Source organism: Ambystoma mexicanum, chromosome 14 (assembly GCF_040938575.1).
Source record: "Ambystoma mexicanum isolate Mex_15411 chromosome 14, UKY_AmexF1_1, whole genome shotgun sequence".
Lineage (NCBI taxonomy): Eukaryota > Metazoa > Chordata > Amphibia > Caudata > Ambystomatidae > Ambystoma > Ambystoma mexicanum.
This window is the reverse complement of record NC_090940.1, coordinates 182,817,829-182,831,822: the sequence shown is the minus strand read 5'-3', so window position 1 is coordinate 182,831,822 and position 13,994 is coordinate 182,817,829. Positions and strand designations below refer to the sequence as shown.

Genomic DNA, 13,994 nt, shown 5'->3' with positions numbered 1-13,994 from the left:
TACATGTCATAAATTTTGAAGAATTGATTTGACTCAGAAAATGTAAGTGACAAGATACTTTTGTTGTTCCGCTTCAGAACGAGGTAACCGGAGCAGAGTCGGCTTGCCGGTGAAATATCTGTCTTTTTATTATTTTATCCACTACCCCTATCCCCTTCCAGAGGTTTCTGACTCAACTGTTCAGGAAGGTTGGGTTGGAGGTGTCTGGAGGGGATCTGTGGGATAAGCAGCTCCTGCGGAGGAGATAAAGTCTGAACTTGACAGAAGGAGGTTGTAATATCAGGAGGCATTGAGGTAGAGTAGTGATAGCAGGAGGCGAATGTCAATGTCATACAGTGGAGTAGTAGGAAACAGCAAGAGCTGAAAGGAGACCCAAGAAGAAAATTGTTCAACTGTATCGGAAGGCACAAGGAGGCTGGGTTGGCAAAAGTCAAGTAAAGGGGGAGAGAGAAGGTATGAGATTCAGGCAAGCAGGCCAGAGAAGGAGTGGTCAGGATGACAGAGAGAAGGAGGTTGAATAAATAGTATATTCATGGAGACAAGCTCTGGGTGTAGTCTGTGCCATTGAAAGTGCAGGTGATGGTCCCTGGCTCTACTCACCCTTGCAGGGAATACATCTGGTTTGTAACAGAGACAAGATGGCTCATCGGGAGGTCTTTGTCAACAATGGAGCATAGACAATGTTCGGAGAGCCCTGAAAAACCTGCAACACCATTGGGTGGTGAAATAATATCACACCCACTGTCAAGGCTTATTGTTTGCTTTGTGATTACACTGCTGTTTCCCTTTTCCTTTTAATTGGGGAAAGTAAATCACGTGAAACTTTACTTCCTGAGTCTGTTTTTGTACATTCCACAGGTCCTATGTGACAGGGGTACAGAAGGTCACACATGGGCCAGATACGATTTGGGGGAGAATCTTATGTTGACTACAATGTATGACATTTTTTTTAAATGTGATTTAAAATATTCTTCTTTTCATAAATTATTTATGTAAGTTTCATTTGTAGATGTTTTCATTATACCAGATTTCTCTTGCATCTAAAAGTTGTAATGATAGGTGTTAATATTACCCAATCTAATGGCACTCAATTCGTCGTCCTCAGAAGGATAAAGGGAATAAGTGAGCCTTGCCAGGCAGGCTCCAGAGGAGAGCACTTCACTCATAAGATATCCATCCAAACCTCAATGTAAAAGAATACATTGGGCACCAGTAAGCAAGAGGTAGAAACATATCTCCTTATTTCTCACTGACCTACAAACTACGTTTTTTTGCGTGAGTGTGTGTTTTCATCTTGCTTTCATCCTTTTACATTTCTGGACCTTTACACTGTAAATTATTTGTAGCAGCTCAAAGGCAGAAGTGAGTTGCCTCTATATAAAACTATGTGCAAGATCATGAGGTCACAGTGAGTAGCATGACCAAGAGGGACGAGGAGGGACGTCAATGGTGGGTTCAGCCAGAAGAAAAGGTGTACCAATTCGCGGGGGAGGGACACAAATTATCACTAACATTTTCTTCATAGTGGTTCAGTAGTTGTACAAAAAAACAGATGTGCGCAACTCGCACCAGTAGAAAATATTTTAAAATATTTCAACAGGATTCAGCTGCTGATGGATTGGTATAGACACAGATAACTTCAGATTAAGTTTACATTAATTAACAATACCTCACCCTTTTTTGGCGTATGCTTTTGAATTATTTCAGATTACTTCACACTCTTTTGGATGACTTCATATTGCTTTAATATATTGAAATACACATCTTTGCTATATAATTTTGGGTTTGAATCAGTAATTATGGGATAACATTTCCTTAGCAATGTGCATGGGAACACAAGTCCAAGCCCCACTTTGTAGCATGTCGACATCCTAACAGAAATGAGAACAAAACACGCTTCCCAGATTACATAAGAAAACAATCCGTTCCAATATCTTCAGCATAAATGAGTACCTTATAAGTACTCCCATATAGTCCTGTATACTGGGCGGCTGTATTGCATACACATCAAGTCACTAAAAGGTACACTTGATCAAGATATGTGTAATAGTCGGATTACCTTTCAGGCAGCCTGTTTTATTCTATATAAGTATAACATGATACAGGTTAAGATAATGACATGGTGTGATATCTCCAGGACCTTTAAGGCAGCCAGTAGTGTTGTAAGTAACAATAACATGACACAGGTTCAGATAAGGAAATGGTTTTAGATCTCCAGAGACGTTCAGGCAGTTGGGTTTGTTTGAAATTACCTTAACATGATACAGGTTAAGATGAGGAGATGATGTGATATCTCCAGAGCCTTTCAGGGAGATGGTTTTGTTCTAGATAACCATAACAAGACACACCCGGTAAGATAGGGAGGTGGTTTGATATCTCCAGAGCCTTTTGGGCAGCTGGTTGTGCTGTAAATAACCATAATGTGACAGAGGACAAGATAAGGAGATGGGGTGATAGCTCCAGACCCATTTGGGCAGCATGTTGTGCTGTAAATAACCATAATGTGACAGAGGGTAAGATAAGGAGATGGTGTGACATCTCCAGAGCCTTTTGGACAGCTGGTTTCATTCTAAATATTCATAACATAATGCAGGTTAAGATAAGCAGATAGTGTGATATCTCCAGAGCCTTTCAGGCAGATGGTTTTGTTCTAAATAACAATAACATGACACATGTTAAGATTCAGAGATGTTGTGATGACTCCAGAGCCTTTCAGGCAGCTGGTTGTGTTGTAAATAACCATAACATGACACAGGCTAAGACAAAGAGATGCAGTGATATCTCCAGAACCTCTCATTCAGCTGCTGGGGTTGTTCTAACTAATCATAACATGACACAGGTTAAGATAAGGAAATGGTGTGATATCTCCAGAGCCTTTCGGGCAGCTGATTGTGCTGTAAATAACCATAATGTGACAGAGGGTAAGATAAGGAAATGGTGTGATATCTCCAGAGCCTTTCGGGCAGCTGATTCTGTTCTAAATAACCGTAACATAAAACAGGGTAAGGTAAGGAGATGGTGTGATATCCCCAAAGCCTTTTAGGCAGCTGGTGTTGTTCTAAATAACCATAACATTGCACAGGTTAAGATAAAGTGATGGCGGTATTTCTCAAGAGCCTTTCAGGCAATTGGCTGTGTTGTAAATAACCATGACGTGTGACAGGTTAATAAAAGATGGTATTATAATACCAGAGCCTTTCAGGCAGCTGGTGTTGTTCTAATACCCATAACATGACACACGTTCAGATAAGGAGATGGTGTTACATCTTAGAGCCTTTTAGGCAGCTGGCATTGCTCTGATACCCATAACATGACACAAGTTCAGATAAGGAGATGGTGTTATATCTTAGAGGCTTTTAGGCAGCTGGCATTGTTCTAATACCCATAACATGACACACGTTCAGATAAGGAGATGGTGTTACATCTTAGAGCCTTTTAGGCAGCTGGCATTGCTCTGATACCCATAACATGACACAAGTTCAGATAAGGAGATGGTGTTATATCTTAGAGGCTTTTAGGCAGCTGGCATTGTTCTAATACCCATAACATGACACAAGTTCAGATAAGGAGATGGTGTGATGTCTCCAGACCTTACAGACAGCTGGTTTTGTTCTAAATACCCTTAACATGACACAGGTTAAGATGAGGAGATGGTGTGATATCTCTGGAGCCTTTCAGGCAGCTGGTTTTGTTCTAAATAACCTTAACATGACACAGGGTAAGGTAAGGAGATGGTGTGATATCCCCAAAGCCTTTTAGGCAGCTGGTGTTGTTCTAAATAACCATAACATTGCACAGGTTAAGATAAAGTGATGGCGGTATTTCTCCAGAGCCTTTCAGGCAATTGGCTGTGTTGTAAATAACCATGACGTGTGACAGGTTAATAAAAGATGGTATTATAATACCAGAGCCTTTCAGGCAGCTGGTGTTGTTCTAAATAACCATAACATGACACACGTTCAGATAAGGAGATGGTGTTACATCTTAGAGCCTTTTAGGCAGCTGGCATTGCTCTGATACCCATAACATGACACAAGTTCAGATAAGGAGATGGTGTTATATCTTAGAGGCTTTTAGGCAGCTGGCATTGTTCTAATACCCATAACATGACACACGTTCAGATAAGGAGATGGTGTTACATCTTAGAGCCTTTTAGGCAGCTGGCATTGCTCTGATACCCATGACATGACACGAGTTCAGATAAGGAGATGGTGTGATGTCTCCAGATCCTTACAGACAGCTGGTTTTGTTCTAAATACCCTTAACATGACACAAGTTCAGATAAGGAGATGGTGTGATGTCTCCAGATCCTTACAGACAGCTGGTTTTGTTCTAAATACCCTTAACATGACACAGGTTAAGATGAGGAGATGGTGTGATATCTCCGGAGCCTTTCAGGCAGCTGGTTTTGTTCTAAATAACCTTAACATGACACAGGTTAAGATGAGGAGATGGTCTGATATCTTCGGAGCCTTTCAGGCAGCTGGCTGTGTTGTAAATAACCATAACATGACACAGGTTAAGATAAGGAGATGGTGTGATATCTCCAGAGCCTTTCAGGCAGCTGGTTTTGTTCTAAATACCCTTAACATGACACAGGTTAAGATGAGGAGATGGTGTGATATCTCCGGAGCCTTTCAGGCAGCTGGTTTTGTTCTAAATAACCTTAACATGACACAGGTTAAGATGAGGAGATGGTGTGATATCTCCGGAGCCTTTCAGGCAGCTGGTTTTGTTCTAAATAACCTTAACATGACACAAGTTAAGATAAGGAGATGGTGTGATATCTCCAGAGCCTTTCAGATAGCTGGTTTTGCAGGCAGAAATGTCAGTAATAACAAAACTATTACACGACAGGGATTTGGACTGAACAAATAATTATTAATTATCTATTTAACTCTCCTAGATGTAAAGTTCTGCATATCCTATCATCCCCTCCTGAAACAATAGGCTGTTACTGCATGGCTGTCTCTGAAGCGACAACTATGAATCAAAATCTAAAAAGAAGAAAGCATAAACGTACTCAACCCTATAAAAAATCTTCTTGGATCCAAATGGCCTTGCCAAACAACATAAAAAACAACTAGTCACAGTTCAAGTCTCAATGTTTGCCTTGTTTAAAAGGTCATGATTAAATGTAAACATGTTTTCTTTTCATCAGTCATGCTTATGTTTCTGTGTATTCCTAAATTTCATGAACAGCTATATACATTATTCCTTTATCAATTAGCTCAGCATTGTAAATGGATTTCATAGTTACAAACCAATTGAAACTGCAGTATTCTGAAGGCCAAAACCAAAACTGAACACTTGGCTCAACGTGCAGCCTTTGCTAAACTCAGAGAAGCAGAGGAAGTACTAGTTGTACTCTGGAACATTACAATTTAGCTTAAAGCTTAACTTACTTTGTATTTTGAAAAAACCCTTACAAAATGAGGGCCACAAATCCCTTCATTGGATCGGCCATAGCTAGGTTCCTACCAGAAAGTTAAGAATGAGCAAAAAGGCTAAACTCACAAAACCTACTGAAAGGATTATCAAAAGGAAGGGGCTACAACTATGGATAAATGGTGATCTGATTTTGAGATTGCAACCCTCTCCCCGTAACTTCAGAAAATTCCTGAAAACGTTCTTCTGCAAAGAAACCTTCAAGGCTTTGCAGTCAAATTAGGGTAGCCCACCAACAACTATGAGTGGGCCATCCCACCCAATGGGGGAGGCCCTTTTCCACTAAACACCAAACTCTTTCACCCTTTACCCTGATGGGATGATCACCGAACCTACATTTCATCCACAGTGGTACCCTTCTCTAAGCTATGGAAAAGACGATCCCATGGCGGTGGCCTAGGATAAGAAGTCTCTTTAACTGATAAGATGATCATAATTTCCATAGACTGGAAGCGCGTCAGATTTATATCATTCCTAGAGGTGCTCCTTGGAGTGCAGATTTAGGACAAATGTACAGTGGTTTGAAACATTCCCAGCGTAAGATAGCAGCAATCAATGATAATGTGCAAAAGATTAGCCTATGCATCTGTCCATGAATCATTGGCCTGCATTTATCATGGCTCTCAATGCAGTACTATTACGATTTCAAAGTGTCCTCTGTCAGTGGGGATTCAACTAGTTGGCACACAATCATGTGTTTGAGGCAGGTTACACATCGCACTATTAGAACTGTGAACTGGATAAAAGTAATTATTACACAAATATTTCTGGGTACCGTAAAGCAACAAGGCAGGCCTGGCTCAAGACCACATATCTGGTTTACGGCTCATGTCCTTACCAAGAATCCTACACTCCAAGTTGCCAATCATTATTGTCAAAGGGTGTCATGCTCAGTACATGGTTTGCATTTTAAAGAAAATATTTCCAGAATGTGGGCTTCATCATAACTTAGGTGGCAATGACTCGGAAGGATAGCTCACGGAGCAACAGAGGCTCGAACCCCGGGTCTGCGCTTAGAAACCTTTGGGTATCAAGCGTGTTATAAATAACCAACTATAACTATTTATAATGGTATGAGAAGCAATATTCCACATTCCCACTGTTCTTACAACACACCTGATGATGGGCTATGAGTGGTAGTTTCTTCAAGTGGTAGTCAGAGGAATTCCCCATTCTATAAATAATGCATGACTATTATTTAAACATCTGTATAGGATTTCTGCAAATGTTTACATCCACACAAGAGGTGGAAGAAATAATACTTTAAATAAAATAGTCACAGTAAAGCGTGTCTACCTTATCTAAAGGTATTTTCTAGGGCAGTGCTTATGGGACAAACGTATATGCGTATACCCCCTGAGGGTGCTGAAATATGCAGGGGTCCCTTGCTCACCCCTTAACACATGACATGTGGCAGCATCCTTACTGACCCTACACACCCATTGGTGCATTATTGTACATGGTACAAAAGTAAATGGGGGGAATTTATTTTTCGCGGTGCCCATGCATTACATGCAGACTTTCAGAAATACAGCATGCAGTATTTCTGAAAATGTTGGCATGTTTTATTGCGCTCAATGTGATGAAGGCTAAGTCCTGTGGCGAACATCAGAGTTCTGCATGTGGGAGCAGTACCTGCTGTATGCACTGTGTAAACTCTGCAGAACTCATACCAAAGACCTGCATGTACAACTAAGGGGGAAAAAAAACATGCACATGCCATACGACCGCTTTGGTAAAGTTTGACAGTACCTTAAAATATTCCACAAGCCCCCGGCACGTGATTTTATTTCCATTGATTTCTTTGATATCCAGGTTCTCTGGACTCAGCAGCCAGGGAATCAATATCTTCAGGTTTTTAATGAATTCTTCATCTATTTCTGCAAGTTAAAGAAATGAGGACCAGTTAGTAATATTTTTTCACCCATTTAAAAAAAATAAGTGGCTAATAAAAACGAATTGAAATGTGGATGATCAGGATGGACAATCAGGATGGAGCAACATCGTATTATTGGGAGTGCCAAAAGTAGTCAGCACTAGATCACCTTTCCATCAAAAGATGTTTCCCCTTCAAGAAAGCTTTTGAGAAATTCAAGGTAGTGAAAACATAGGCAGCCCCATCTTAAAGTGGCTGGTGCGTTTCATGGAGGTGTAAAATTGAGAGGTAATGCTTGTATGCCTCCATTTAACACACCAGCCAAACTACGTGCTGTCACAAGGCAGAGGAGGCCTATGGAGGCACAATCTCCATCGTGCTGACCTCTTCTGTCTTGTGTGAGTACTTAATTTGACACCTCATGAGGTTTTCATGCAGGAATAATGGAGTCCTATAGAATCCTCCTCGGTGTTGCACCAGCTCAAAACCTGGTGGATTCCATAGGAATACATTAGTAAATGCAGTCTGCAAAGCGTATTTTGCAATTCTACCGGTTGTAGTGATATCTTTAGCGTGAGCCTTTTCTTAATGGTTTCATGCCCAACCCAGTAATGCCACTGTCTCCAAATATCAATTGAAATATCAGCAATCGATCACAATAATAAAATGTCCATAGTATTGTAGGAATTGCTACACTGTCATTTCTGGGTGTATCATGTGCACAACTAAATTGTGCTTTCCATGTGCTGGCATACATGCAACATTGCCCCACTGGCACCTTCCACACATAGACTTCTTCCACTCCTTCCTGCTCTTCTGATAATGATCTGCATTTGGTGAGTGTAGACCTTTATCATTCAGATAGGCGGGATCTGTCCCTCTGGACTGTGAGAAGCCAATTCCCAAACAGTGGTTGATTAAGTAGAAAGTGGAGCGTGATATATCTCATTTTCAGCACCTTCGGAAGAGGTGGATTATTTTAATGGTGAAGTCAGACAAAGCCGACAAGGTCCATCTGTTGGGCAATCCTGCTAGCCCCTCGTACTCTTTTAACTTCTTTCCTCTGTGTGGTTCCTTCACTTCTTTTAACGTCTTTCCTCTCCGTGGTTCCTTCACTTCTTCTAACGTCTTTCCTCTCCGTGGTTCCTTCGCATTGATGTAAGCCGCAAGCCGCTTCCAGATAAACTTTCCACATCATCCACATCACCCGAGACCTGGATACTAGGGCTCTTCAAGTCCGTTCCTCAAGATCCACCCCACATTTTCAGGATATCCACATAAAGTGCATTTGAATACAGTGAAGATTAATATGAATTGTTGATCAAAGATCTGGTGTAGTTGGGGCTGTCTAGGACCAGGCGTGAAGACCTTACGTTCTATGATGGGTTTATCATCTTTATTCACATGTGGGTGTATACTTTATTTCCATGTTTGCCAACTTCCCAAAAAGTTATTCAATGGTAAATCCTTGGCACTCACAGATCTTAACATAAACATTTTATTTTCTCTTCTTACATTTGACAATGCATCAGGGAAAGGAACGTAGACGCATTTTAAGCCATGCATGCATCTAGTTGCATTGAGATCTATCCATAAAAATTCATTGTTGTTTATGCACTTGCCCCTTTATGAAATATGAGTTTATCTATATGTTAACAGTTTGATGAATCATGTGATTAGAGAACTTTGTAAGTCAGCTTTATCGAAAACATACTACTAATTTAGTTTGTTTTTTATTCAATTACATTCATGGTCATTTATGCAGATGAACCCAAGTCTATTTATTATGTTTGTTTTATATTTTTCACTTCCCTTTTGCAAGATTGCATAAAATGACAATAAAAATCTTTGTTTAAAAAAAAGAAAGTCAACTGTGCAGAAATCATTGCATGGTATAATGCTAATGATGGGATAGGAACGATGCAATCCACGGGCTTAAACGCAAACAGTTAAATTAAGGACGCGCGGCTCAAATCCCAGCTTTTCCACATGGCCAAATGCTGTAATCATTTCAAATCACCAATTCCTTATGGCTTTTTTCCCTTAACCGCCTGCATTTCAGTACCCTAGACTTGAGGTTGCATATTCACTGTAGTAACAATCCTGACTAATACATGGCTTAGTAGAATTTGGTGTTTCTCCATATTCAAACTTATAATATACAATCATTTAATATAAGAACATTGACTAATAATGCAGGGTACAGCAATGGCTGAATAATTTCTCTTGCACAAAGCAAAGCCACTTCTGAGCCCCCATCCTCTTCATCAGAAAGGTGAAATTAGTTCTGTACTTCTGTAGATGAGGGTTTATCCTACAAGTGGTTGGACGGTATATATTCACTCGAACAAACATGCTACTTATTAAAGTCCAACATTTCCACAAAACCTGGTGGAGCAAATATGCTTCAGGGTTCAAGTTGCAACCATGTGGCAGGCCTTTCCATAGGAGATTTGGGAATTTGCAGATCACTTTGTGCTTTGAAAGAGGCTATCGGCCTACCTACTGAAACTGCAAAGTAAAGCAGAGAACGTCCTGTAATCCCCAACAGCCCATTATTGGTTAAAGAATGTGTCAAAATTGCCCCAAAACATATCATCGATATCTTGTGTGTTCCAAATGTATGTACACTTCCATAGAGATACATTCTAGTATGTTGCATCCCTGCCTAGCCCATCCGGTTTCAATAGAGCCCCAGTAATGATTTACAGATGCCCTCATGGGTGGAGGCCAAAACGAAATTAATTTCCCTTCCTTTTCTGGGATCTTATTAGCAACTTCTCTGCCAGCTCTGTTCACAAGTAGCCTACTCATGCATTTCATTCTACAGTCTCACCTTCATCAGTGCACAATGCAGCTCCACAAATGCTGTGTGTACATCAACAGGGATTAAACATTATACAAATAAATGCCTGGGTCTATCCAATGGCTGGTCTATCTAAATCAGAACCTCGATACATGGGATTCTGGATGGAAAATGAACATTTTGCTGCTGAAATCTCAGTGGCCTTTTTCAACTCCACAACAACATGAGATTAATTTAAGGGGGAAAAGAAAGACATGTTTACACCACAAACCTCGCAAGTCAAAATGTAATCACTCATCCATGCTATTAAAAGCAAACTGTTGCCTTATTTGCATATAATGTTCCCAATGGCCGCTAAATGGCAGACATTGTGTTACACAGGAATACTTTACATTACATCTTTTACCAGTCCTTATCTAGTTGGCCAATGCATTTTCCAAGACATGATATGGCATTTATAACGTACCTGTACACGAGTGTTTCTAGGTGCGACAAGACAAGGAGAGGGAAACAAGGGAGGACAAAAGAACACTCTTACTAGGCCTTGTGTCATTCAGATCGCACATGTGCGGGGAAGAGGGAAGGGGAGAAGTGCCATCGGGGAGGGGAAGGGAGAAGTGCAGTTAACTCACAAGTGCAGACAGCGGGTGGCTCATAAGTGCAGAGAGAAGGGACTGTAGGGTTGCAGATACAGACCCTTAAGTGCTGGGGAGCCCAGAGGTAGTGCGAGGGCAATTGGACATGTAGGAGCATGGGCCCAAATTCAGAGGGAGACCAGGTGACCAGTGCGCAGAGCAGTCAGGTGCATCAGCAGGGGAGAGGAAGAGAGAAAGCGGAAGCATCATTTGTGAACCTTGGTATCTATTTTGCCATCATGTTCACTTGATGAGAAAATGGTGCAAGACATACATTATGATCATTTCTGAATTTTTGATTGATTGATTTTTGCATTTTTAAAGCGCTCACACAGCCTGCGGGCATCGAGGCGCTGTTACAGGAATTGTTTGTTTTTTAGTTGCGTAGTTGTTTTTTTTTTTTTTGTTGCGTATTTATAACACGCTTAAATACCAAGAGGTTTCTAAGCGCGGATCCGCTAATCGAACCTGTGTTGCTTCGTGTTGTCCTGCTTCCAAGGCGAACACGTTGCTGCTGAGCTATCCTCCCGGAACATGACCTGTCCAGAGGTTTATATCCAAATGATCACACATCCAAACACTCACCTCCGCAAGTAAACAACCATTGGCCGTGCATACCAACAGTATGCACTGGATAGGCATTTGCTTGTTTTTAACAAGGCTTGAGTGCAAGGAACAGATATAAATCAAGTGGCTGAGATCACACTTGGTTAAGACATGCTTATCGTGCCAGTGAATGTATAACTGCAATTAAGTCCGTAGCTCTCGGAAGACTGAATAGAAAGAACACTGGCAGGACAAAGATTCATGTTACTCCATAATAGAGGTAACTCACAGAGATCCCAGGAGGGTGTGTTTCAGGCGGGGAATAGGCCTTAACATAGCCGTGAGCAGTCCATAGGTGGCTAAACAACCAAACCACACCCAGAAGCTCTGTGTCCCTCCTCATGTCATCTCACTCTTAGCTGTATTCCAATGCAATCATTTCATCTTAAAGGTGGTGCTAAGCACCTCGTAATATCCCAAACTAAAGAGGAATTAAAAAAACAATACAATTACAACAGAAACTCCAAAAATGCACAACTGTACACTAGAGGTCGTCATAGGTTGCACCCACCCTAACATCGCCCAATCACCTGTAGCATGTGGCTTCATCATTCTTGCCTACAGACCCCTTCGTTTTACATCTGCCACTGCTGCCAGTCCATTATGAATAAGGGCTGGCTCACAGCAGCATGAGGACCACAGGTGTAAGTACCCTTGATGGAGCAGGAACACATCATTTTGCAATGTCCTCAGTCCAATTGGCTCGTTGTATTCAGAAACTTGATTATAGCGCGAAGAACACCGCCACCTGGTCCCAATTAGTCGTAATCGACTGGGTTGGTGGCTAAGGAAGTGGACCGTTTGCACGTGACACCTTTCAAAGGGAAGAGATTGAACCGGGCCCTGGTGATCTAAGTTTGATTGAACCCATATTTAGTGCAGGTTAGATATTCAACAGTACGATTGGTGGCCAGAACAATGAAATGGTGGTTTGAGATCGTACTCAACTCAACTTCCTTGCGGTTCATAAAGAGCCTTTCTTTAATAGATTCCAGCAGCCTCGCTTGGGTCGAAAGAGAATTAGGAAGCTGGTTACAGTGACAAATAGTGCTATTTACAAAAGCCAGCTGTTTATTACTATATGACAACCAGGAAACACAGAAATAGTTGGCCTCAGAGGAGATAACATGATTTAAAATCAAATTAGTAAGAGTAGCTTTTTCGTCCAAACAAACTCTATACAAGAGTTTAGTAGGCTCCGTCATTAATTCATCTGCAAGATGGGGGGTAGACCAAACGCCACATGTACTGAAAAGGTGGGTTTCCCGAATTGGGTAAACCAAGAATTGTTTTGAAAAATCTATTCTCCCCAACGTGTAGACTTCAGACCTCAGAAAAAGCCCACAGCCCTGTCCGTATCTTGCGATAGACTATGGTTTTCACCCCAAAAGGGGTGAAAGACATTCGCACCCCGGGGTTTATCCGTGGTGCAAATGTGTTTTATCTTCCTCTGGAGATTGGTGGCACAAGCGACGCCAATCTCCAGAGGAAGGAGAAAAAAAAGAAACTAAGATGGGCACGTCCATGGGGAAAAGGGACTCAGTCCTTTTTCGATTTCTTTGGCGGGCACCAGAGCGGGAGGAGCACTGGACCGAAGGCATACACATTCGGTCCTGCAGGTAAGTGGGGAGGAAGCATGGGGGTGGGAAAGAGGTTCCGTTTGGTTTGTAGGTGTGTAGGGTGGGGAGGCAACAGTGAGAGGCTCCCTGCTACCTCCCCACATTCAAATAGAAAAAAGAAATGGCGCCACCTCGGGAAGGGCCTTGGGTGGCTGGAAACAGTGGGCAGAGGATGTGTATTCTCCCCAGCTGTTCCAGCCACTTGATTGGTTCAGCGCCCTTTACAGAGTGCACATTTACTTTCATTTGATCAACTCTAGTCATCATATGAAAGGGATGACATTTAAAAGAGTGTGCAAAACGGGTCATGCCATCAAAGGCCTGGACCATTTTAATTGTTTGGTTTTTCATATGTATTAATCCATTTAATCTGGAAATAAATATCCTTCTCAAAAAATCATAAGTAGAGCATAGATTAATGGGTTTGTCCCTGCTCGAAAGGTAGGGAGTTTAAGATATCCCTATGGTCCAGTTGACAAGCTATAACAGTGGGCTTGCCAGTATTAATGGACAAATCCAAACTATACATACAAACAACAAAAGTATCAATTAAACATTGTAATGCATGCAGAAGGACCGTGTCATCTGTGTAACATTGCAATGCACGCAGAGTTCTGGCTCTGAGGACCGTGTCATCTGTGTAACATTGCAATGCACGCAGAGTTCTGGCTCTGAGGACCGTGTCATCTGTGTAACATTGCAATGCACGCAGAGTTCTGGCTCTGAGGACCGTGTCATCTGTGTAACATTGCAATGCACGCAGAGTTCTGGCTCTGAGGACCGTGTCATCTGTGTAACATTGCAATGCACGCAGAGGTCTGGCTCTGAGGACCGTGTCATCTGTGTAACATTGTAATGCACGCAGAGTTCTGGCTCTGAGGACCGTGTCATCTGTGTAACATTGTAATGCACGCAGAGTTCAGGCTCCGAGGACCGTGTCATCTGTGTAACATTGTAATGCACGCAGAGTTCTGGCTCCGAGGACCGTGTCATCTGTGTAACAT

At 41.7% G+C, this 13,994-nt stretch overlaps 1 protein-coding gene across 4 annotated transcripts in view; it reads right to left on the bottom strand.

Annotated features, from left to right (window-relative positions):
• The window catches only part of ATL1 (atlastin GTPase 1), a 390,297-nt gene that overhangs the window by 95,763 nt on the left and 280,540 nt on the right, over positions 1 to 13,994 (bottom strand). For all 4 annotated transcript variants that reach the window (XM_069638885.1, XM_069638884.1, XM_069638882.1 and 1 more), the window contains one exon: positions 7,201 to 7,328. In XM_069638885.1, coding sequence (XP_069494986.1) covers positions 7,201 to 7,328 — 128 coding nt within the window. The remainder of the gene's footprint in view (positions 1 to 7,200; positions 7,329 to 13,994) is intronic.